This window comes from Portunus trituberculatus, chromosome 18, assembly GCF_017591435.1.
Source record: "Portunus trituberculatus isolate SZX2019 chromosome 18, ASM1759143v1, whole genome shotgun sequence".
NCBI classification, from domain to species: domain Eukaryota; kingdom Metazoa; phylum Arthropoda; class Malacostraca; order Decapoda; family Portunidae; genus Portunus; species Portunus trituberculatus.
In genome coordinates, this window is record NC_059272.1 from 19,289,098 (window position 1) to 19,310,985 (window position 21,888).

The window sequence follows — 21,888 nt, forward strand, 5'->3', positions numbered from 1 at the left end:
CCAGACAGGGAAAGATGAAGTGATTGAGGCGCTGACAAAGACACAGCGACGATAAGGGAGAGAGAGAGAGAGAGAGAGAGAGAGAGAGAGAGAGAGAGAGAGAGAGAGAGAGAGAGAGAGAGAGAGAGATGGGGGAAATGAATAGTTTTATATAAAAAGGAAAAGATTGAAGGTAAAGGAAATTATATCATCAGAAACAGAAGAATGGCAGGAAATAAAGATGACTCTCTCTCTCTCTCTCTCTCTCTCTCTCTCTCTCTCTCTCTCTCTCTCTCTCTCTCTCTCTCTCTCTCTCTCCTTTAATAGGGTGCTTGAGGCTTAAATGGAAACAATATTTTTTCTCTAATTAAACGGATAATTTAAGAAGGGGACGAAAAGTAAAGAATCGAATCGTTTTTCTTTACAGTTTAACGTCTCTTCTTATTTCCTTTATTAGTTGGTTATATTATTTGTTGGTGCTTGTTCTTTGTTCTTTTGTTTGTAAATAAGGAAGATCGTATTTAGAAAGGGAGGAGGGAAAAGGGACGAACGAGTGGAGGGAAATATTGATCAGTAAGAATGAAAGTTGCGAAAAAAAAGACGTGAGATAAAAATACCACAGAAGGAATAAGTTGGAAGAAAAGTTGGAATGAAGGGAAAAAAAGTGTAAAAGTGTGCCAGTGAAGGTTAGGTTAGTTTTGGTTTGATTACATTATGTTAGATTACTTTGGTTAGGTTACGTTAGATTTTTATACAGAAAAAATTGGTATAGGAGTGAAAGTTGTACTGGGGAATGAAAATAATGAGAGAAAAAAGTGAAGAAGGGAAAAAAATGAAATAGGAAAAGAATAAAAATATGTACAGGAGAAAAAGAAGAGTATCACGATGTAGTAGTAGTAGTAGTAGAAGTAGTAGTAGTAGTAGTAGTAGTAGTAGTAGTAGTAGTAGTAATAGTAATAGCAAAAGCAGTAGTACCACAAAATATCACTAGTATTCTGCTCCATTTACTTAACATATTCATTTCATTCCCTTACCATTACATTCATACATACATACATACATACATTAACAATTTTATATCCCTGTACTTACATCCAGATTATTTACACCGATATCGCAAGTGTCATGTATTGGGTCACGGGGATTCGAACCTTGGCGCTCTGATAACTCCCTTGCTTAGGTCCAATAAATCCCGCGTAACGACCCTTAAATCCTGGGCTTCATTTACGCCCTCAAGCCGCGCGGGAATTTATGATATAATTTGCATTCATGTTCCCGCCGCTGCCTCGCGTTCGGCGCCGCGCGTTGATCACCTTCGAGCCCCGTGTGACGCTAATTACTGGAGACTCACCACTTTTCATCAGTCGCTGTGCAGGTGTGTGTGTGTGTGTGTGTGTGTGTGTGTGTGTGGAGGGTAGGAACGGAACACCCACACACCCATCCACCCACCCAGACACACACACACACACACACACACACACACACACACACACACACACACACACACACACACACACACACTTGAACTATACATTAAATAGCAAAGAAATGAAGGAAAAAAACGCCCCCCCCCCCCGAAAATGATTAGGTAAATTTCCTTGACCTGCAAATAAGGAAAGAAACCATGAAATTGAAATGCACTGACAGGAATTTATAGTAGTAGTAGTAGTAGTAGGAGGAGGAGGAGGAGGAGGAGGAGGAGGAGGAGGAGGAGGAGGAGGAGGAGGAGGAGGAAGTGAAATTAGCATGGAAGGAAAATAAAGAAAAAGGAAAAACCATAAGAGAATGTATTTTTTCCATATCGTCCAACTTCGAGAGGAAATTGAGCGAAAAAACAGAAAAATAACGCTAGAGAGAGAGAGAGAGAGAGAGAGAGAGAGAGAGAGAGAGAGAGAGCTGTAGTGTTCAAAACGACCATAAACATCGCACTAATCAATACAGAAAGGGACAATAGATTACAAAAATGTTTCTGAAATCGACATTTGGCTTTGTTTCTTCTGCTGATGAGGAGGGAAGGGAGGAAAAAAAGTAGGAACAAGTAGAGACAGAGGGACGGAGGGTGTCATAAAAGAGGGGAAGGCAGGAGGAAGAAGAGGAAACAAATAGGGAGGAAAAAAGAAAGAGAATGGGAAGAAATTTATAGTAGTAGTAGTAGTAGTAGTAGTTGTTGTTGTTGTTGTTGTTGTTGTAGTAGTAGATGTAGTAGTTTCAACAATCCGTGCTTCATACCCATTAACTGTTTGTGTCCTGCATTTAAAGATTCATGTATTCTTTCCTCTCCTTATATACATTCCTTTGATCTTTTTTGTTCTTATACATGTATAAAACTGTGAGCTGGTTTGTGTGTGGGTGTGTGTGCGTGTGTCTCTGTCAGTCTGTGCGTCTCGCTTTCTCTCTCTGTTTCTTTCTTGATATTTTCTCCTTTGATGTCAAGCGGTGATTTCTCTCTCTCTCTCTCTCTCTCTCTCTCTTTCACTCTTTCACTTTCTCTCTTTCTTTTCTTAAAACATAAAACGAACACGCAACTTTTTATTTCCAGGGACCGATCGGAGCGAGAGTGAAAAAGGAAAAGAAACAGAGAGAGAGAGAGAGAGAGAGAGAGAGAATGGAAAAATACAGAAAGAAAAGTAGAGTTGGTAGAATACACAAGCTACTTTCTCTCTCTCTCTCTCTCTCTCTCTCTCTCTCTCTCTCTCTCTCTCTCTCTCTCTCTCAATCTCCTTCACTTATGGAATTGCAAGTCTCAACTTATTTCTATCTCTCCGTTTTCTTCGTTTTTTTTATACTAAATCTTTTGTACTTCGGTCGCTATCGAAGGAGAATTAGAGAGACTTGGTACCCTTAAATCCCTCGGTATGAGTGCCTTCTTCAGCGTCTCCGTCAGTTCTCAAGTATCTTTATGTATTTAACGTTTTTTTTTTCCTATTGAGTATATTTACCATTGCCTTCATTAACGTCTCCTTCAGTGCCGCCTTCAGTATTCTTGGTGTTTTCTTCATTGTCTTCTCTTGAACTCCGCCTTCTTCTGTATCTCTTGTGTCTTCGTCGGCGCCTTCTTCAGACAAGCAATACATAGAAGCAGATTCACGTGACAAAGATTTCGTATTTTGTAGCCACGTTCTTTCCAGTTTGTCCAGAAATTGCTGTAATTTTCAGCCATATCCTGTAGAAGGGAGAGAGAAATAGGTAAAGCACATGGTAAAGCTCTTCCACCATCTGTATCTTCAGCAGCACCTTCGTCAGTAGCAAGCAGTTGAATGCAGGCTGATGGTGGCGCTCCCCTTGCCTTCTTCCTCTTCTTCCTCGCAAGGCGTCTAATAATTAATGAAGACCGTTTTTTATGATTATCTTTTTTCTTCTTTTTATCCGCACGGGAGAAACTGTTTTCCTCTTGACTCGTGAAGTGGGGCTCTCTTCCCTCCCCCTCAGCCCCGCGCTCTAACCCGTGGAAGCAGTAGTGGTGGCGGGAAGGAAAGAGGTAAAGCAAAGAAAAAGAAAATAAAACAAAGATCGTTGTTTTTCGTTTTATTTTTTTGTATGTATTTCTTGCGGTGGATTAACCCTTCAATACCGTGATGTGCTTCCATGTTCATTTTGCTTACTAATTTGTGATTTTATGCAGCTTCAGAAACTCATGTGAGGGATTGAAATAGTGAAGACTCTGGCCATTAGTCTTCTGACCTCCGTAGACCCTTCCTAATGTCAATAAAATGATCTAATCGCACAAAATTTCAAGGTGAAAATGTGTCCCAGTATTGAAAGGGTTAATAGAGTGTTATGCTTTTAATATCTTCATTTTTTTAACTTATCTTTTCTCGTTATTGATTTCATACCTCCAGATTTTCTCTACGATTTCTGATATTGTAATTAACATTTAACATTTGATTTTTCGGCTCTTTAAAGTTGCAATTTCATATTTTACTGGTTATTGGAATATTATGCTTTTCTATCTCTTTTCTTCTAACTTATCCTTTCATCTTACATATATATAGTTTTGCAACTCTAAATTTCCTTCTCTACGAGCTTTTCTTTCTATCTACAATCTTTTTACTTTTTTTACCTTTTTATGATTTCACCCTTTCTTTATAACGTTTAATTTCTCCGTCCTTAAAAAGATGCAATTTTTTTTTATTTTTACTTACTTTCTTTTACCTCTCGATCTCCATGTAGCTTCTTCAGGTGAGGCATTTCATTCTTTCAATCAACCTCACTTCATTCGTTTCAAGAGCTGGAGATTGGTGTGTTCCAGGAAGGGTGAAGGCACTATAACAACTACATATTCTCTCTCTCTCTCTCTCTCTCTCTCTCTCTCTCTCTCTCTCTCTCTCTCTCTCTCTCTCTCTCTCTCTCTCTCTCTCTCTCTCTCTCTCTCTCTCCATAAGTAGTCAAATTGCGTCGCAGTAGCAAAAGTTTTGGTCTTACTGTACAAACTTCAAGACCATTATTAGTGTGAGAGAGAGAGAGAGAGAGAGAGAGAGAGAGAGAGAGAGAGAGAGAGAGAGAGAAAAGTAATTTCCTTTTAACCCTCAAACTCTCTCTCTCTCTCTCTCTCTCTCTCTCTCTCTCTCTCTCTCTCTCTCTCTCTCTCTCTCTCTCTCTCTCTCTCAAATAAGATTACTACGTAGGCATCCAATGTTTTATCAAGTACCGGTCACGTCCCGGATATGTAGATTAAGGCTTCTCTATTAGACCTACGTGTTAGCTAGATGTCATTAATCTCTCTCTCTCTCTCTCTCTCTCTCTCTCTCTCTCTCTCTCTCTCTCTCCATAACTGATAAACCAGAAAAAAAGTTAGTAATTCGCAGGTTTTATGAGAACAAAGATAAAAGATAACGTTTGTGTGTGTGTGTGTGTGTGTGTGTGTGTGTGTGTGTGTGCGCGCGTGTGTGTACGCCATGAGACAATTCAAAACGAAGGGAGGAAGAGGTAAGCAAAAGCAACAAGAGATAGAACGGAGAAGGAGAGGGAGAAAAAGCACCAGGTCGGGTAACAAGAAGGAGAGGGAGGGTGGCTTCACTGCCCTGATGGCCACTTGCACCAGGAAACTCCCCAGCGTCACTGGCGAGGTACTTGCTTGTTTTTATAATACGGAGCCCTAACGAGGAAGGGAAGGAGAGCACTGTGGGGGAGAGGAGGGTGACGCTGGAGGGATGACAGAATGGGGAGGGAACAAGGAAGGGGAACTGAGAAAGGGAACTGGGGAAGGGAAGTGGGAGAAACTATTGAGGTATTTTTTTCTTCCCTTCTCCCTCTCCCTCTCTCTCTCTCTCTCTCTCTCTCTCTCTCTCTCTGTGGCTCGTATTCTCAAACACGCCTACGCTTCACCTCCACTATTTGAAAAGGCTTTATTTAAATATACACGAGTTTTTAAGGGTGGTTTTACTGTTCTAGAGGCAGAGTGACATGATTTCTACATTGCTAACTGTAGAAACTCTTGAAAACGCACCAGATATTTGTGGCCTTGAAAAATAGTCGTGGTGAGCGAGCAAGGCCTTTCTCTCTCTCTCTCTCTCTCCCTTCCTCAGTTGCTGCAGTAAGGTGGGCGTAGCAAGGGCGTGGCCGGCCAGTGTGTTTCTCTGTGCCTCTCTCCCGCGTCCTACTCTTTTTCCCTCCGCCCGTGTAATGGGGAGGGTTGCTAGTGAGGCTAATGAGGGTGATAGGGAAGATAGGAGTTTACAGAGGAAGGAAAAGTGTTGGAGGTTATTTTAGGGTGAGTGAAGATGCGTGTTGGTCAGTTTTGTATGGAAAAATGTATAAAAAATGGATTAATTGAAAGTTTTTTTGTTTTTTTTTTAGTTTGTTTATGTGGAAAATTTATAAGAAAAAGATGGATTGGAAGGTTTTTTTTTATATTTCTTGAAGGGAGAAATGTTCGTTTGCCTTCTTGTCAATATTCGATAATATTTTATATAATAAGTGTTTTGTATTTTTGGTGTTTGGTGTATAAAATATTAAGGCAGTGAAGGCAGAGAGAAAAGTCATGGAATTTTACTGAAGAAAGGAAGGAAGGAAGGAAGGAAAGAAATAAAGAAGGAAGGAAATAAAAGATAATCATATTTTCTTTTTGTATTATTGTTTGTTTGACTGTTTTCTGGTTTTGGTGGTGGTGGTGGTGGTGGTGGTGGTGGTGGTGGTGGTGGTAATGGCGGCGATAGGCGGTGTCGACGAGGGATTCAGTTAATAAGTAAAGAGACTGACGTTAATTTAGTTAGGAGTTTATTTGCTTCCATTTTCTTTTCGGTTTTTCTTGTTTACTTTTTTCTTCTAATTTCGGTTACTGGCAAGAGCGCGCACACGTTTCCCCCTCTCTCTCTCTCTCTCTCTCTCTCTCTCTCTCTCTCTCTCTCTCTCTCTCTCTCTCTCTCTCTCTCTCTCTCTCTCTCTCTCTCTCTCTCTCTCTCTCTCTCTGTTTATTAGTTCCAAAATCTCTCTTTTTTTTTTTCTTCCTTCCAACTTCTTCCTTTCCTTCCTTCCTTCCTTCCTTCCTTCCTTCCTTCCTTCTTTCCTTCCTTATTTCCTTGATTTCCTCTATATTGACATAACTCTTCGCTGTTGAATTGATATTAATTTGATTTGACATAACTGATCACCACGTTATTTTCTAGTTTATTGCATGATATTTTTCCTTTGAAATTCAACAGTTCTTTGATGGAAAATTCTTTCTGATACATATAACGTATTGCTTTGCGAAAAAGAATTAGAAATGTACCAACGTTTCTAAGAATAAAGTGACTCCTGCTGGTGTTGCTGCTGCTGCTTGTGTTACTGTTGTTGTTGCTGTTGCTGCTGCTGCTGCTGCTATTACTACTACTGGTACAGCAGCAGCTACACCACCAACGGTTTCAGAACACAGTCATTAAACATTCATCACACACACACACACACACACACACACACACACACACACACACACACACACACACACACACACACACACACACACACACACACACACACACACACACACACACACACACACACACACACACGTAGTGTAGTGGTTAGCACGCTCGACTCACAATCGAGAGAGCCGGGTTCGAGTCCTGGTAAGCGGCTAGGCAAATGGGCAAGCCTCTTAGTGTGTGGCCCTTGTTCACCTAGCAGTAAATAGATAAGGGATGTAACTTGAGGGGTTATGGCCTCGCTTTCCCGGTGTGTTGTGTGTTGATGTGGTCTCAGTCCTACCCGAAGATCGGTCTATGAGCTCTGAGCTCGCTCCGTAATGGGGAAGACTGGCTAGGTGACCAGCAGACGACCGAGGTGAATTACACACACACACACACACACACACACACACACACACACACACACACACACACACACACACACACACACACACACACACACACACAAGAAAGTACAGAGGGCTGCAACGAAAATGGTGCCTGACTTAAGAGATTTGACTTATGAAGACAGACTGAAAAGAATGCAACTTCCAACCCTGGAAAACAGAAGAGAAAGGGGAGACCTGATAGCAATATACAGAGTGATGATTGGCATGGAAAAAATGGATAGGGAAGATCTGTGTATGTGGAATGGAAGAATGTCGAGAGGGCACGGGAAAAAACTAAAAATGGCCACTTATAGGAGAGATGTGAAAAAATATAGCTTCCCTCATAGAAGGGTGGAAGCATGGAATAGTTTAGACGTGGAAGTGGTCAACGCAAGGAATATTCATGATTTTAAGAAAAAGCTGGACATTAATAGATATGGAGACGGGACACACAGCACAGACACACAGACACACACAGGTAAATACAATTAGGTAAATACACACACACACACATTATGGCATTACGAAGAAAGATACTACCTTAGCGTGAATATATTATAACATTTCATTCTGCTCCGTGAATATTGCATCAAATAATTTTCATTTCTCCCAGTGCCACGTCGCGTCATTATTAATTTGGAATGCGCGAAAGATTGCAGCTTTGTCACGGCTTGCAGGGATTACGCGAGTGAGGCAAGGTCTTTGCTTTAAGGGCGTGAAATAAATCATAGGGATCAGCTAAAGTGTGGCAGGAGCGAAAGGCTGAAAAGTTGCAGCGCCGCCACACCTGAGCGTCATGAAAAATTGATACACAGGTGAACTGGTCTGAAAGCCGAGCTGGTAAACTGGGGCTGTGACTTGGCCTGATGTGTGAGGTGTGAGGTGTGTGTAGAGACAGAGACAGAGAAAAAGAGATGGGACGAGAGAGAGAGAGAGAGAGAGAGAGAGAGAGAGAGAGAGAGAGAGAGAGAGAGAGAGAGAGAGAGAGAGAACTAATTTGCCTGCCCCCCTCCACACACACACTTAAGTAGATGAATGAATAGTTATATATATATATATATATATATATATATATATATATATATATATATATATATATATATATATATATATATATATATATACCCTTAAATTTAGTTATTCATTTATTTTTATTATATTAGTATTCTTATATGAATTTGCCAAACAATTACAAGATGAAGAATAAATAAAATAACAGTAAAATATATACAGTTTCAACACATCACAGGGAAAGAGAGAGAGAGAGAGAGAGAGAGAGAGAGAGGGGGGGGGAGAAGTATACATTGACTGCACCTCATACACACTTACCTTTAAAGCCCCGAACGAAGATTTAAGAACCAGAAAATAAAGAAAATAAACACGAACCAGTTTTTAAAGTTCTAACACATCACTAGTAGAAAATCACCAGGTATATATTGACTGTACCTGTGTTTACCTGTATACCACCACCACCACCACTACCACCACCACCACATCACCACCACTACCTACCTATCCTGGCCTTCCCTAGTTTACCCTTTATCCCTGCCCCATGCTGTCGCCTTTAACCTCTCTCTCTCTCTCTCTCTCTCTCTCTCTCTCTCTCTCTCTCTCTCTCTCTCTCGCTCTCGCTCTCGCTCTTGCTCTTGCTCTCTCTTTTCCTCTCTTTCTCTCTTCCCTCCCTCACAAATTTCCTTGTATAAGCCAGCTCTGGGATTTCCTGTCCAAACCTCCTTTTCCTCCCTCCCTCTCTCACACACACACACACACACACACACACACACACACACACACACACACACACACACACACACACACACACACACACACACGACACTGCCCGGTAGCTCAGTGGTTAGAGCGCTGGCTTCACAAGCCAGAGGACCGGGGTTCGATTCCCCGGCCGGGTGGAGATATTTGGGTGTGTCTCCTTTCACCTAGCAGTGAGTAGGTACGGGATGTAAATCGAGGAGGTGTGACCTTGTTGTCCCGGTGTGTGGTGTGTGCCTGGTCTCAGACCTATCCCAAGATCGGAAATAATGAGCTCTGAGCTCGTTCCGTAGGGTAACGTCTGGCTGTCGTCAGAGACTGCAGCAGATCAAACAGTGAAAAAAAAAGAATTACACACACACACACACACACACACACACACCTAAAATGTTTCTACGGCGTTTCAAGATCACTGACCAAAATGCGGATATGGGATTTTTTGTCTCTGTCCTTCTCTTTTCTGCATTCTTTTCTCATTTGTGTGTGTGTGTGTGTGTGTGTGTGTGTGTGTGTGTGTGTGTGTGTGTGTGTGTGTGTTTAAGGAAGATTGATTGATAGAACACAGGAACCTTGGCCAGACACTGCCGATTAGATCTTCCTTACCATTCTTGCACTTAAAGACGAAAGCAAGGCTGAAAAAGACGATTGGAAAGAATTTATTTGTAGCGAAAAATACATGCTTATAAATAAAAGGTAGTAGTAGTAGGTATAGTAGTAGTAGTAGGTAGTAGTAGTACTAGCAGCAGCAGTAGTAGTAGTAGTAGTAGTAGTAGTAGTAGTAGTAGTAGTAGTAGTAGCAGTAGTAGTAGTAGTAGTAGTAGTAGTAGTAGTAGTAGTAGTAGTAGTAGTAGTAGTAGTAGTATAGTAGTAGTAGTAGTATTGATATTTGTATAGGAAGTTTCTTTGTTAGCAGAGGAAGATAATTCATTTTTCATCTTTTATCTTTGAAACAGAAGTTGGATTGAAGGAAAGCAAGCAAGAAAAGGAAGGCAAGAAAGAAAAAAGGAAGGAAGGAAGGGAGAATGTGTGGTATGATGGGATATAAACGTGTAAGATCCAACACTAGACAAAGATTTACACGGACTAAACTTGTACGCGCGTGTCTTTTGAAGTGACGCGCATGCTAGGGAAGACGTGAAGAGGGTTCAAGAAAGTATTGGAAGGAGAATAATATAGCTTAGAAATTTTCTCTGATGTTTCTTGAGGTTTTATTCATTTCTAAGACATTTGTTCTTGACTTTTGGCTAATTTTCTAATATTTTGTTGCCCTTAGCTTGTTTTCCCTGTTGCATAAAGAAAATACGTTATTCTCATTGTAATTTTCTGTACAGTTAAGAAAGAAAAGATAAATAGTATTACATTCACGTGACAAAGTCGAACAGGTGTGGGATAAAAGGACAGGTGTGAAGACTGCAGGTATAACAAGCTAAAACAACCAAAAATAGGACATGTGTGTGTGTGTGTGTGTGTGTGTGTGTGTGTGTGTGTGTGTGTGTGTGTGTGTGTGTGTGTGTGTGTGTGAGGAAGGCAGGTGTTGTACAAGCTTCATTAGTGCACTTGTGTCTAATGCGTCAGGTGTGGGTGGCAGGTGTGTGTCAGGTTATCAGCGTCAGCTCGTTAACTTGGCGTCATTACGGGAAACGAACTAATGATTTTGCTGTTAATTGCCTGGTTAAAGAGTTCGTGTTTGGATGACATCGCGAAATTACCTTGAATTTTGTACCTCAAGATTGTATTTATCTATATTTTTCCTTTCGTCTCTCTCTCTCTCTCTCTCTCTCTCTCTCTCTCTCTCTCTCTCTCTCTCTCTCTCTCTCTCTCTCTCTCTCTCTCTCTCTCTCGCTCTCGCTCTCGCTCTCACTCTCCAAGCACCAATAAAAATCTGTGCATATTGATACAAAAGAACACTTCCTTCCTTCTTTCTCTTCTTCCCTTCCATCGTGAAAACTATAATCAGCTTCCAAATTAGTTCTTCCCTCTCCCTTCCTCTCCTTGCTGCGACTCACGACAAATCTCATCCGAATATTCGCTAATAATCGTAAAGGGAATGACCGAGGTAATGGCCCAGATAGTTTTACTCAAGTTTTGCCCTTCCTTCGATGCGTTTAGTTACAAGTGTGCGGGTATGTGTGTGTGTGTGTGTGTGTGTGTGTGTGTGTGTGTGTGTGTGTGTGTGTGTGTGTGGATAAAGATTTGGTTTGGTATACTTGGTGTTCATGTATGCTTTTGTGTGTGTGTGTTTCCTTTTTATCTATTTTGGTAAGATTGTGTGATTGTTATATACTTGGAAAATCAGTGACACGTATGTATGTATGTATGAATAGATTTATTTATGTATTATTCCAATTATTGTTATTTTTTTTTTATTATCATCATCGCTGAGAAATTTTGATGTGCAACTTAACTACCTGAACCATAATAAAACCGCTGTGATGAAAATAAAGGGAAAAAAAATGACATGAAAGACACAGACAGACAGATGGACACAGACAGAGAATACATCAATATAACGTCACATCACGTCACATCACATCACACAACACTAACATTCCCTGCATTAACTCACCACGACAACCTTTACTCATCTCTGTGATCTACTGTCGAGACGCTGAGAGAGAGAGAGAGAGAGAGAGAGAGAGAGAGAGAGAGAGAGAGAGAGAGAGAGAATGTGTGTGTGTGTGTGTGTGTGTGTGTGTGTCGTGTGTTCAATCATGGCACACAGAGAATTCGTAATGGTCTCACGCTGGTTCATGGAGGAATCAGCGTGACTAGCCATAGTCTGTAGGCTTATAGAGAGAGAGAGAGAGAGAGAGAGAGAGAGGGAGGGGGGATAGTGAGACACGAGGGAAGGGCCAAGTCGTGAATAAAACATCAAGAAGCTTCATTACTTATCTATGTCCAGCTTGTGGCCTGTGTGTGTGTGTGTGTGTGTGTTTGTGTGTGCAGGGATAGATCCGTAGGTTTTTTGTTCCTTTTTGAAATTTATGGGAATAATAAAGTGTCTCCCTTGTGTTGACATTATATGCATAACGTACTTACTGTCACCTTTCTCCTCTCACATATTTCAATCTCTTTTTATGTCATTTTTTTCTTTTTGTCAGTTTTTTTTTTTTTTTTTTTTTTTTTTTCCTGCAGCAATATTTATGTTAATTTTTTTCTATATACTGTTGTTGCCACTTCTATCCATTCAATCTGTTTTCTTTCTCTTTTTTTTTTCCTTACTTCCCGCTTTACTTCGCTCACTCGCCCTCCACAGTTCACTCCCTCCACTTGTTTCATCCTCCTTTCCCTTCCTTTTCTCCTTTCTTCTCACTCTTCCACTCTATCCTTTCACATTTTTAGTCTATTTATCTGTTTATCTATCCAACTACCATTCATTTGTTTTGTATCTACTTCCCCTTTTCACTTTCCCTCCTCTATCTCATTTCTCTTCCTCTCTGTCCTTTATATCCCACTTTCTTTTCTCCATCCTCGTCCATATCCTCTCTATCTCCCTTCCTTTGCCTTCTCTACTTCTCTCTCTCTCTCTCTCTCTCTCTCTCTCTCTCTCTCTCTCTCTCTCTCTCTCTCTCTCTCTCTCTCTCTCTCTCTCTTTGTACTAGTATCAAGGCGTCTATTACCGGTGCTACTGTCATCATAGGGCAAAGGTCACAGCTAGACAAGGCCATTGTTGCTGCTTCGTCTTCATCAGCCACGTACATAATGCTCTAATTGCCTGTTTGCCTGGAGATCAATAGTCGATAAGCCGCCTGAGACCCAACGCACCTCACCTCTCTCCTCTCCCACGCTCTCTCTCTCTCTCTCTCTCTCTCTCTCTCTCTCTCTCTCTCTCTCTCTCTCGCTCTCGCTCTCGTCCTTGTTCTGTCTCTCTGTGTCCTTCCCGAGTGACCAGCCAATCCCCAGACCTGTGAAAGTTTACTCCCTCACGTATGTTAGTCTTTTGTGTCTCCCTTTTAATCTGAAGCTGAATGTTATCGTGTTATTTTTTCTTTTTTATTTATTTTCTTTTTTTCTTTATCTATTTGTGTATTTGTTTTTTTTTTCTAGGTGTTTTTGATTTTATAGTGTCTTCTTTTCTTTCCTTTTTTTCCGCAGTCGAAGAAAATATGTAATTGACGAAGTGTCTTAAAAACCTGTATTCTGCATAAGTAGAAAGAGCACTCTTGCAAACTCAACTGATTATACTGCTGAGAGCAAAACATTTTTAAGAATACAAGCTCTGATACCTTTTCCAGCATTCCTCTTCTTAACCTCTTGAGTACTATGACGTGTTTCCATATTCATTTTACTTACTATTTAGTGATTTTATTCAGCTTCAGGTACTTATTTAATTGGGGGATTGAAATAGTGAAGACTGAGGCCATTAATCTTCTGACCTCCATAGACCCTTCCTAACGCAGACTCTCCTCTTCTTAAGCTCTATGATCGATTCCACACCTTCCTCTTTTGCTCCACATTGTATTTCTCATTGCACCATCACCTCTTAACCACCAATAACTCTTTTTTTCGCCTCTACATCCATCCTAACATTCCCTTTCCACAATGTCATATTCTAACCAACACTAATTTATTCACTCGTGCCTTCTGCCGATCTGACTCCATTACCACCCAGTCAAGGAGTATCTGTCCCTGCCGCCGCCTCTGCTTCTGTGGGTGAAGAGGCTAGAGAGACTTCAATTAGCGCGTTTGTGGAAATATTTGCAGTTTCCAATATTGTGCTAGGTCTTTATATATTCTTTTCTTTGAAGGATGAATTGCTAAAAGGAGTAAAAATTATATTACAACTGTGTTCTCTATTGTTATTTCCATTCTTATTTTTTTTTTCCAACTGAATGCTAGCCTTCTTTTCCATATGTCATAACTATCCTTTCCCTTTCCTTTCGCTCTTTTCAACTTTCCTTTCACTTTCTTTATACAATCGTTTTTTCCATCAACTTTCAGCCTTTTTCCTTTCCATCACTCTCCTTTTTCTCACCTCACTGCGTTCCTTTCCCTCAGTCTACTGTCTTCTCTCCCCTATTTTTATCATTTTCCCTCACGTCAGTCTCCTTTCCCTTCAGTTCACATCCTCCTAGTCGCTCCCAGCACTTTTTCCTTTCCTGTTAACATTTTCTCTCTTTCTCTATCTTTGCCATAGTTAAACTTTTTCCTCTATATTTTGGATTCTTTTTACTTTTAATTTCACTTCCCACAACATAGTCTTTCTCTCAGCTTCCTCTTCTACACACGCGCGCGCACACACACACACACACACACACACACACACACACACACACACACACACACACACTCACTCACTCACTCTCACTCTCACTCTCTCTCTCTCTCTCTCTCTCTCTCTCTCTCTCTCTCTCTCTCTCTCTCTCTCTCTCTACAAAATGCAACCATTCACAACACCAAAAGCAACGTATGTAACAATTATAAACTCTTACCAGAAAAAAAAGAAAACTAAAGAATATATTTGCCAACGACTAGCCAGGGCAATATTTGGAGGTGGGTGTGGGACAAGAGAAAGAGTCTAGTTGTGGATAGAAATAAGAGAAAATGTGCCGGATTGTAAAGAAAGGGTCGACTCACCGCCTTTCTTCCCTCTTCCACAGTGCCGGTGTCCGTGATGGCGGGCGTGGCTGGGGTGCCTGCCAAGCTGCCCTGTGTGGTGATCCAGAAGCAGCAGGAGGACTACCCTATCCTGGTGCTGTGGTACAAGGACGGTGCCAGGCTGCCCTTCTACACGTGAGTCCTATGAGAGAGAGAGAGAGAGAGAGAGAGATTATTTTGTATCTTGATTTATTTCGTTTATTCATTTTAATTGTACATTTTTAATTCAGCCAATTAACCAATACATACATATATGCGTACGTACATACATACATACATACATGCAGACATACATACATAATACATATATACATACATATATACATACATACATACATACATACATACATACATACATACATACATACATACATACTACTACTACTACTACTACTACTACTACTACTACTACCACCACCACCACAACCACCATCACCACATACCACATAATTGATTTTCAGTACTAAGCTGGAAGGCATTACATAGTTGTTCTCGTTGTTCTTGCCTCCCTTACACTCACACTTGCATGTATAACACAACCTGGGAAGAGGAGGAGGAGGAGGAGGAGGCCCCATGACACACTAAAGGTCGGGCGATATAATATGTAACAACGCCGCCAGTACTTTGATTTGTATTAATGGTACACTCGCATGCTGGGACAGACGCTAGTGATGTATGTATTCCTCCTGGCACGTGTGGGGCGCTCAATTTTATCGTCATGGTGATGGAGCGAGGCGGCGGGGCGTGTGTGGACTGGAACCCGTGCGCCCACTCCATCACAGTCACCACTCCGCTAGTAATCTCACGGCCGCGGCTTTTTCCTTCAGGCATTTACCAGGAAGTTGTGCCTAGGTGATGTTGCTGCGTGGTGCTGCTCATCATGCTGGTGTTGTTGCTTCCATTTCCCGTTTTCCTTGTTGTTGGTGATGCTCTGATGTGCCTCAATTTTCAGTTTTAGTTTTTTTTTTTTTTTTTTTTTTAGTTAATGTATTATAGGATGCGTTTGAAAGCCGTTAAAGCGCATCTGATCTTCTTACTATCCTTCCTTAGTGGTCTGGTAAATAATCAGATCCTCCACTTGAGATATCTTTTGTTCACGTGTTTTGGAAGTGTTCAAAGAGTGTTGGATTCTTTAGGTATCGTCAGGAGGATATTTGTTTGTCTCTTTGGGAGGAAAAAATTAGAGTATCAAATCTTGGCAAAACGTTCGCAAGAGCCTTCGTTGTAGAGTAAACATTGTAATATGACACATCGTTCATTAATCAGAAATCACTCCTACATATCCTCTAGATCTCGTACTTGATGGATATTGAAAGCAAGATCTGTTATTCTAATGCCTCTTTCTTGCATGTGCTTATAAGAGATTATTTACTGCTGACAATTACTGCATATGACAGTGAAGAGATTAAAGAGTCGGATCTCCTTGATGATGCAGATAAGAGTTTTCATTCCCTCGTTTAGGTATTGATTTATTACTTAGTTATTCATGTATTCACTCACGCAAAGGAATACAATATTGTTAATGCTCAATCGTGCCTGGAGGAGCATTCCGCCCCCGTCTGTTTCGTCTGCTTTCAAATCCTTAAAAAGCATCGAATCCCCTTTAGGACGCACAGGAGAGAGGACTTGTATTCCCTCAGTAATCAGTTATATCTCTATTTACTCGAGGGAATCTCATATCGAGCCCTTGCAATGCCCTTCAGAGGAGCAGCAAATCACCGATACCACCACCACCACGACCACCACCACCACCACCACCACCACCACCACCACCACCACCACCACCACCACCACCACCACCACCATTACCACCATTACCACCACCTCCATCAGGAAATACATACATCGTCACATTCCGCCGCACATCCATCTCCCCCTCGTTCGTTCGTTCGTTTCCCCTTTACACTCTTGAAACATTATCGCTTCCCTTCCTTCCATCCATCATCCGAGTCTCGCTTCCGTGTCGATTCTCCGTGAGGCGCGCTTGGCTACAGGGCGGGAGGAAGACACAGGGGCCGCGGGAAGAAGGATGGCCACGTTGACAACAAAGTGATATGAAGAGGTTTGAACGCACAAATTATTGCGGTGTCCTGCCTGCGTTGCCTGTCTTGCCTGCCTCGCTCGCTCACACCCCACTCATCGACCCACCGACCATCCTACCCTGCGTTGTCTCCTGTGCGTGCTTCTACAGGAGGAAAATTGGAATAAGAAAAGATGAAGATATTATTAAAACGAAAAGATGAAAAGGAGGAGTAGAAATGAGAAGTGTAGATGGAAAAGAGAGGAAGGAACTGAAGAAAGGAGTGAAGAGGAGAAAAGGTATTAATGTGAGAAGGAAGGAAGGAAAATATGATGATTATGAAGGAAAGAAAAGGAAAGGAGGATGAAAATAAATAAATGTAGATTGAAAAAGAGAAAGGAACTGAAGAAAAGAGTGAAGAGGAGAAAAGGAAAATTTGAAACAAGGGAGAAAATATGATGATTATAATAAAAAGAAAAATAAAATGAGGAGGAGTAGAAATAAGAAGTTTACTCGTAGATTGAAAAAAAAGAGGAAGAAACTGAAGAAAAGAGTGAAGAGGAGAAACGGTATTAATATCAGAAGAGGGAAAAAAATGAAAGCATTTGAAAAGGAAAAAAAGGAAAGGAGGAAAAGGTGAGACAGATAGAAAAGCCAGAAAAAGTAGAGGAGAAAAGGAGGAGAGAATGAAACGAATGGAAGTATAGATGAAATTAGAACGGCAAGAAGGAAAAAGATAAAAAGAAAGTGATAGAGAGAGGAATAGGACAGAAGATAAGGAAAGACGAAGAAAGTTAGACAATGACCAATAACTGAAAAAAAAACATTACATGGCATGGAAACGGAAAAAAATAATAAAAAAAACTCAAAAAAGCAAAAAAGAATATTGGAAGATAAAAAAAAAAGATAGATAAAGATGAAGGAAGCAAAAAAATAGTCACAGGAAGGAGAAAGACGAAAGAAAGAAGATTCGAAGAAGTGACGAAGAAAAAGAAAAGAATAAATCAAGACCAGATTAGAGAAAAGCAAAAAAGAGAGAAAGAGAGAAGATGAAAAGACGAAAACGCGGAGAAGAGGAAATGAGGTGAAACAACTAAAATATAGGATAAGAAAAAAAAGGAGGAGAAGGAGGAGGAGGAGTAGGAGAAGGAGAAGAAAGAGGAGGGAGGATTTTCTGAATTATTGTCCAATCAGAATATTGTATCAAGTCCTAGTGAAGATTTTGATGTGGGACGGTCGTGGATTGAATAATGTAGTGCGCGGTGATAGCCTGCGGCCGTTGAGTGTGGAGGGAAGTGGAGGAAGGAGGGACGAGGAGGGGGGAAGTTCTCTCTTGGACGATGCCTGAGAGAGGAATGGGAGCGTGAAGGTGATGAAAAAGAAATACAAAGATTGATTTACTGTTTCTTTACACGTAAGCCTTAATTGTGACGAAGAGAGGACGTATTCATAAGCAGCAGCAACAGTGGTAGTAGTAGTAGTAGTAGTAGTAGTAGTAGTAGTAGTAGTAGTAGTAGTAGAAATAATACAAGCAAACTGATAACAGAAATAAAACCAACAAAAAACCTTCAGAAAGTCTACATTATAAAATAAAATAAAATCAAGAATAGAAACAGGAAGAAAAAAAAAAGAGAAATGGAAAAGAAAAAGAAATATAACGATATTATGACACAAAACATAAAAAAAAAATAAAAAATATATCATCAGAAACACACACACACACACACACACACACACACACACACACACACACACACACACGAAAAGTCCTCACCTGACCCAGATTTAATTAGGAGTTTTAGAGGAGATGACAGCTGGCCATTAGGTGAGCTATATTTCAAAACAGTATTTTAATTTCATCTAGTAAAGGCTTGTCCAGGTGTGACTGCAGCGTAGGAACGAAGAGGAGGAGAGTGACAGGGAGAAGAGGATTTAATGAAAGGGAGAAGATGGAGGAGGAGAAGAGGAGGGGACTACTAATTCAATAGAAGGAGAGGAAGGGAGTAGAGTAAATAGGAGAAGAGAAGGGAAGGAGAAGAAAGGTAAGATGTAAATGGGACAGGGTGAAGGAAGGAGAGGAGGAAGAGGAGGTGGTAGGAATGAAAGGGAGAAGAAGGATTAGAGGACGAAACGAGAGAATAGTACAGTGATATAAAGGATGAAGAAGAGAAGAAGAGAAGAAAAGGAAAAAAAATGAAATGATAAGGAAAGCAAGCAAAGTGTAGTAAGAAAAAAAAAATAAATAAGTCGATAAATAAAAGATCTGACAGGAGGAAGAAGACAATGAAGAAGAGGAGGATGAAGATGAGCAGGAGTAAGAGAAGAAGGAACATAAAGAATCACAAAGGAAGATCTGACAGCAGTATATTTCTTGTTCCTTGTTAGTTTATTATCAGGCAAACTAATCTAAATAAAGAGATACACAGGAGGAGGAGGAGGAGGAGGAGGAGGAAGCATAAGAAGAAGAAGAAGAAGAAGAAGAAAAGGAGGACACGGACAAAGAAGAGGAGGAGGAGGAGGAGGAGGAGGAGGAGGAAAGGATGAGCGACACGATATGAGATGAAACACAATTACGTAGAGAGAGAGAGAGAGAGAGAGCCAAGACCTTCCCTTTCTCTCTTTTTACCTGGCCTCCTTTCCCGACCATTTACCTGTGTTTGCTGTACACCACCCCCTCCTCCTCTTCCTCCTCCTCCCGGCCAGGTAACACGCCAACTCTCCATGCTTTTATTTCTCTCTTCTCTTCCTCTTCCTTATTTTCTTCTTTCTTTCTCCTTCATTTGCTTTGTTTGTTTTTTCGTGTTTTAGTTTTCTGTATCTCCATGTTTTATTTGAGTCCTTCCTTATTCTTTGTTGTTTTTGTCTCGTTTTCTTTATTTTGTCTTCATGTAGTTTTCGTCCACGTTTTCTTTACATTCCTGGTTTTTTTCACGGTTTTTCTTCCTTTCGTATTTTCTTATTTTTTTCTTTACAATACTTATTTTTCTTCAGATTCCCATGCATTTTTCTTATTTTTTTTTTTGCCTTCTTCTTCTTCTTCTTCTTCTTCTTCTTCTTCTTCTTCCTCCTCCTCCTCCTCCTCCTCCTCCTCCTCCTCCTCCTCCTCCTCCTCCTCCTCCTCCTCCTCCTCCTCCTCCTCCTGTGCCTCCAGGTAATTGGTTGACAGGTGTGGCCAGGTACCAATTACTCCTGCAGGTAACACGATTAAGTTCATATTTCGCTGTTATCTCTAGGAATCTTGTTATTATTATTATCATTATTATTATTATTATTATTATTATTATTATTTTTATTATTATTATTATTATTATTATTATTATCACTACTACTACTACTACTACTACTACTACTACTACTACTACTACTACTACTACTACTACTACTACTACTACTACTACTACTACTACTACTACTACTACTACTACTACTACTACTACTACTACTACTACTACTACTACTACTGTCATCATCTTCATTACTATTATTGTTGTTATTGTTTGTTATTATCATTTTTTTTTATTGTACTACACTTTACCATTCTCCATCGAATACACACACACACACACACACACACACACACACACACACACACACACACACACACACAGAGAGAGAGAGAGAGAGAGAGAGAGAGAGAGACTTTTAGATATCACAAAGATGATTAACTGGGTTTTAATAGGGCTTCTGTTTTTAATAATCTTGTTCATCCGTCACCTTGATTATAAAGAGACACACTGATAGAAACCCGTGTAACTTTAACTAGAGCCTTTTGAAAGTATTCTTCGTTCATTTCTTCTTTTTCTTTATTTTCTTCTTCTTTTTACTCTTACTCTTCTTCTTCTTCTTCTTCTTCTTCTTCTTCTTCTTCTTCTTCTTATTATTATTATTATTATTTTTTTTTTTTTTTTTTTTTATTATTATTATTATTATTATTATTATTATTATTATTATTATCATTATTATTTTTTTCTTTTTATCATATTCTTTCGTATTTTCTTCTATAGTCTCATTGCGGCGAGACGTGTTTCAAAATGCTACTAACCACACGGCTTCCTCATCCATCCTATCACGGCGCAGCGAAATCCACACCACATCTCCCAGCGTTCCTAAAGAGTTCTTAAAGGGCGTCAGGTGTCGGCTGTGGCGTTGCCCTTAACTTTGCCCTTTGCTAGCGAGCCCGGGTGTCAGGTGGAGCAGTGAGGGCCGCAGCATCACGACGAGGAGCAAGGTGTGATGCGGGAGAAAGTGTGGGAGTGAAGAAAGGTAGAGGGCGTGAATATTGTAAGGGAGTTGGGAAGTTTGAGGAAGAGGTTTGAAACTGAGAAGAATGGGTTGTGACGGTGATGCGGTGGTTATTATGGACCAGAAACGCTTTGAAAGGGAGGATATAGATGGTGGTGGAATTTATCTAGTTGTTTATTTTTACCTGATGGTTTATAGACATGGTATGAGAAAGCAAAGTATATTAAGGAAAAGGGAAAGATTATATATTAGTACTGATGAAGTTAATTGTTTCCCTTGTCGTGTTACCTGAAATGATCTGCTTAGAAAATTGTATTAATGATAAAGATAGAAGAAATCTGCTTTCACGAACGTAGAAGAAGAATAGCAGGTTGATTTTACATTTTTAGGCTCTAACATTGCATAAGAGAGAGTGCAGTGAAAAAAGCGCCTAGATGATGAAGTTCATTGATTTACATAAAAAAAAAAAAAATTGTCTAGCAAGGAAAGGTTAACACGGACTTTGCAAAAACACCAGGAGAAAAACATGCTGGAGGGAGAGTAAACGAGAAAAAAAATAATGGAAGGGAAAGAAGTGAATATGGTGAAGAGATAAGATTTGGAACCTCAAGGACACCGGAGAGAACACAAGAACAAAGGAAATAGGAACGACAACACCCAGCGCTTGAAGAACACAAGATAACACACGAAGGAAGGAGAAAAACAACAATGAACGAGATGAGAAAAACTAGAGAGACACACAGACTAGAGAACAAGAACAGAAGAGACGACAACGAGACTCAACAAAAAAAAAAAAGGTAAAGAAAATGAAAGCACACAAAAACAACGAAAAACGAAGAACAACGAAACACGATAATAGAAACTAGAGACACACACAGACTAGATAACAAGAACACAGGAGACGACAACATGACCCAAAACTTATAAAAAAAAAAGAAAAGAAAATGAAAACACATAACAACAACGAAAACGAAGAACAACGAACGAGATAAGAGAAACTAGAGGC

The 21,888-nt window shown here is 40.3% G+C and overlaps 1 protein-coding gene across 2 annotated transcripts in view; it reads left to right on the forward strand.

The window, feature by feature from the left end:
- The window catches only part of LOC123505789 (hemicentin-1-like), a 157,563-nt gene that overhangs the window by 82,226 nt on the left and 53,449 nt on the right, over window positions 1–21,888 (forward strand). For both annotated transcript variants that reach the window (XM_045257481.1, XM_045257483.1), the window contains exon 3: window positions 14,623–14,755. In XM_045257481.1, coding sequence (XP_045113416.1) covers window positions 14,623–14,755 — 133 coding nt within the window. The remainder of the gene's footprint in view (window positions 1–14,622; window positions 14,756–21,888) is intronic.